The sequence below is a fragment of the Tigriopus californicus genome, chromosome 11 (assembly GCF_007210705.1).
Source record: "Tigriopus californicus strain San Diego chromosome 11, Tcal_SD_v2.1, whole genome shotgun sequence".
Lineage (NCBI taxonomy): Eukaryota > Metazoa > Arthropoda > Copepoda > Harpacticoida > Harpacticidae > Tigriopus > Tigriopus californicus.
This window is the reverse complement of record NC_081450.1, coordinates 10,839,450-10,843,053: the sequence shown is the minus strand read 5'-3', so window position 1 is coordinate 10,843,053 and position 3,604 is coordinate 10,839,450. Positions and strand designations below refer to the sequence as shown.

The following is a 3,604-nucleotide window of genomic DNA, read 5'->3' as shown; positions in this document are numbered from 1 at the left end:
GGGGGCAGGCTTGTAGGTGGGCTCAGGGTGGTAGGATTCAGGCTTATAGGCGGGTTCAGTGTGGTAGGGCTCTGGTTTATAAGAAGGCTCAGCATGGTAGGGATGAGGTTGGTAGGTGGATTCTTGAGGTTGGTAAGGTGATGAAGTTGGCTTGTGAGCATAGGAGAGCGAGCCTCCATTGGAGTTATAACCAAACGATTGGCCATGTTGTGTGAAGGAAGCATACGATCCGGTGTTGGGGGCGGATGCCACCAAGGGCAAAAGAACAGCCAGGGCAATGAAAGACTAAAAAGAATGAAAATCAAGTGTTAAGTCATTTCATCTACGTAGAAGCTCAATATATTGGGTGACCACTGTAACAGAAGTGTGTCATTTCAAAGTAGGTGCTTTTATGGCATCAAGCGCACCTTCATTTTTGATCCAATTGTTGTATTCAATTGGGAGGGGTTACTGATTCCAAAGATGGTTAGCTCGCAACTGATTGTGTTTGGCGAGTTTGTGCCATTATATGTATTTCTGAGCATGCTCTCTGAGGCGCATTTGGTTCTTGTTGCCGGCCCAAATTCCCCCACCCCAAACAACCAACGAGCAATGACCTGCCCTAAGTTGCGTCATCTATATGTACACTCACACACGCGTATGTACATACATACATGCAGTACTCTACCATGAGTGTACAACAACATCAGTATGATTGGACATGCGGCAACCAACAATCTGCCCATTGGCAAGTGGCTTGCATGAATGGGAGGTACTATCTATATTGTAAGATTGGGCAATGATTTCTGAACTCCTTGTTTTGCAATGACGAGTACCAACCAGTACGACGCACACATTGTTACAAACTTGCAAATGTTGCCCCCTTCTTTTTTTGTATTTTTTGAAACATTTTTGGCAACAATATTAACTTGATGAAATTCGACCAATTCCTAAGATGTTGCTAATCCTTAAGCTGTGACATCACGTTTTGTTGCTAATTGACATCAATCTCTGACTTATTGCGTTGCCAGAAACATTTGGGCCTCATTCTGACGCCATCACTGTACACCAAAAGTCAAAGGACCAATATTTGAGCCAGATTTCTCGTCTAAAACTTCACCTTTCATTTGTGGCATTGATTTTCGAAGTTTCCATCCGTTAATTTCAAGATGTTAACTCTGTACAAGCCGATTGTTTTGCCTCATCTTGAATTTGCTTCACCCATATTGCTTGCAATGAGTTCAGCAGGTTTACACAAGGGCGGACAAGTCCAAACATGTTTTATTAGGAACATTACAGGAATGAGAGAGCTCTGGTTTTGACACAGACTAAAAAAAGTTGGGATTGTTAAGTGTTCAGAGAAGGTAAGAGAGGTATCTGATACTGTACTTCCCGAAAACATCCATGAGCTGTGTCCCAACCCAGGATTTAGGGTCAGTTCCTGTGACCGTAGATGTGAGTTTTGAGAGCAACTCCAAGCCCTCGTTAAGCCAGGCTAGTTCGAACAACGAAGTCCACCTCTCTTATTTCTTTGGACCCTCATCGTACAATTTACTTCCCTCTAATATTCTCAAGGAAGAAGTAGGTCTTAAACTGTTTTGATCCGGTAGAATCTTGCAAGACAAACTTGGACTTTTTTTCAGCAGCATTCCAGATCAACCCTTCTTTCAAGGACCTGCTCGATCTGCCAACTCAAATTCGTTTGTATACCAAATATCACGCAAAGACCAAAAGTTAAGAAGTCGTCGAATTTTAACCTTTCATATTAATAGTACTTAATAGTAGTGGAAATGACATTCCCTGTTGCGATTAGAAAAGCCAGTGAAAACTCAAGCAAAAACAACTGGTCTTCTCGAACCTTTTTTGGGAATAAGTGGGAAGCCTTGGTTCGTCCTTTGCAGGGTTATCAAGAATCTGCTTTTTATCTTTTTATTTTCATGCATCTATTTGCAACCTACTTCCATGTCAAAGCGAGTAAAAATGAAATGATTAGATCAACAGGGTGGGCGAGCACAAATGTCCGGTCATTTAACTCGAATCGCCCGTTCAAACCAATCAATAAAGAAGATATATTTTTGCTTTTTTATCGCCTAAAGTGAAAAGTGGCCCTGATTTACTTTATGCCCAAGTTCCTCAAAAAAACCTTGCTAAAACTGTTGCAGTTGATGTCAGAACAATAACGCGTTATCAGCATGCCAAAAATGCTTGGAAATCCACAGAGAAAGCAATAGGAAGTGGTGGATTCAACAGGAAAAGGGATGAAAGCTTCGTCAAGACCTTTGAAGACCACCATCAACATAAATGACTCAACTCACTTAATTAGGTTTGTTTTTTCAAGGCTCTTTGGTAATTACTTTAAAACTGTAGTATCCATGCATGTTTCTAACGAGTTATCTGCTTGTATATGGTTCATACATCTGCTGTTGAATATAGAGACTCGAACTTCGGTTCTCCATCTAGAAACTTCGGTCTGCTTTCTTCTTGTGTCACGCTCAAATAACATGGCGCAGCGGTAGTTTTCGTTCCACGCCCCACAATATTCACTCCTCCGAATTGCAACCCGTCAACACGCTTCGAGAGTACCCAGAGGAGCTCGTCGACTCCTTCGCCACTTTTCGTCACAATTGGTGAAAATGGGTCTCAAAGAGCAAGTTGCCAATCGCAAGGCGCAAATCTCAAAAAAGCTACAACTCATCCGCGACCTCAACAAACCTGAGGCCGACGTGGACAGATTGTGGCGTCTCCTTGGGGAGGCCGAGAAGAAGATGGACGAAATGATGGATCTTTATGACGAAATAGCCGATGGAAAAGAACTTGAGGTAAAAACTATCAACAAAGCCAAGGACAACGCCATTGACGAATGGGCATAAAAAATATCGAATATATTGTTAATTAGTGCATTGATTTCATTTGTGTTAGACCACTTTGTTGAGATGAGTTCTGTGCCTTTGTGTTGTTTTCCTAGGTTACATATGTTCTTGATTCCTTGCTTTTCTTTGTCCCTTATTTCTTGCTTACAATCTCCATCTTAGATGTCTATCTTTAGATTGATGTAAAGTAGATAATTTCTATTTTGCTTCGTTGTCCTGTATCTCAGGACAAGATTGCATAGCCTTTTAGTTTTTTCTTTTCCTTGGTCTCTTGATTTTGCTGCTGATTGATAGTTCCTCTGCATTCTTGATGGAAGCTATTTTTGGAAAAGTCAGCAAAGAGGATAGACAATGTTTAGACTTGGTCTTAGCAAGGAACAATCCCTCTGTAGTCAATAAGCCCTTTATTTTAGAGGCTTTAGTTGCTTGGGTCTATGAAACCAGGGTGCTGCTTGAAGAACAGGCTCACCTAGTAGTTGAGAAGTCGACTGATTTGACCAATGTAGAGGTTGGAGTAGTAACTCCTCTTGAAAAAGAGCAGGAAAAGGCAGTTGCAGAGAAAACAGTCTGTCTTGTTTACCGGAAGCAGGCTTGTCCTGATATTTTTGTGCTTTTATTTTGACCACCCTAAATGCTGCCAAAAACTTCTCAAGGTCGGCCTTGGGAAGTACAGTGGGAAGAAGGGATGTTCAAAGGTGGATTGTCCTTTTTTTCACCTTTTTCACATGTGCCGTCAGTCCATGAGACTTAAGACG

General features: G+C 41.6%; 1 protein-coding gene across 1 annotated transcript in view; it reads right to left on the bottom strand.

The window, feature by feature from the left end:
* Positions 1-697, bottom strand: part of LOC131891165 (uncharacterized) — a 1,673-nt gene extending 976 nt beyond the window's left edge. Inside the window, exons 1-2 of the mRNA XM_059240690.1 lie at positions 408-697; positions 7-285 (exon numbers count right to left, since the gene is read on the bottom strand). Coding sequence (XP_059096673.1) covers positions 7-285; positions 408-524 — 396 coding nt within the window. The 5' untranslated portion in view covers positions 525-697. The remainder of the gene's footprint in view (positions 1-6; positions 286-407) is intronic.
* Positions 698-3,604: the final 2,907 nt, after the last annotated feature.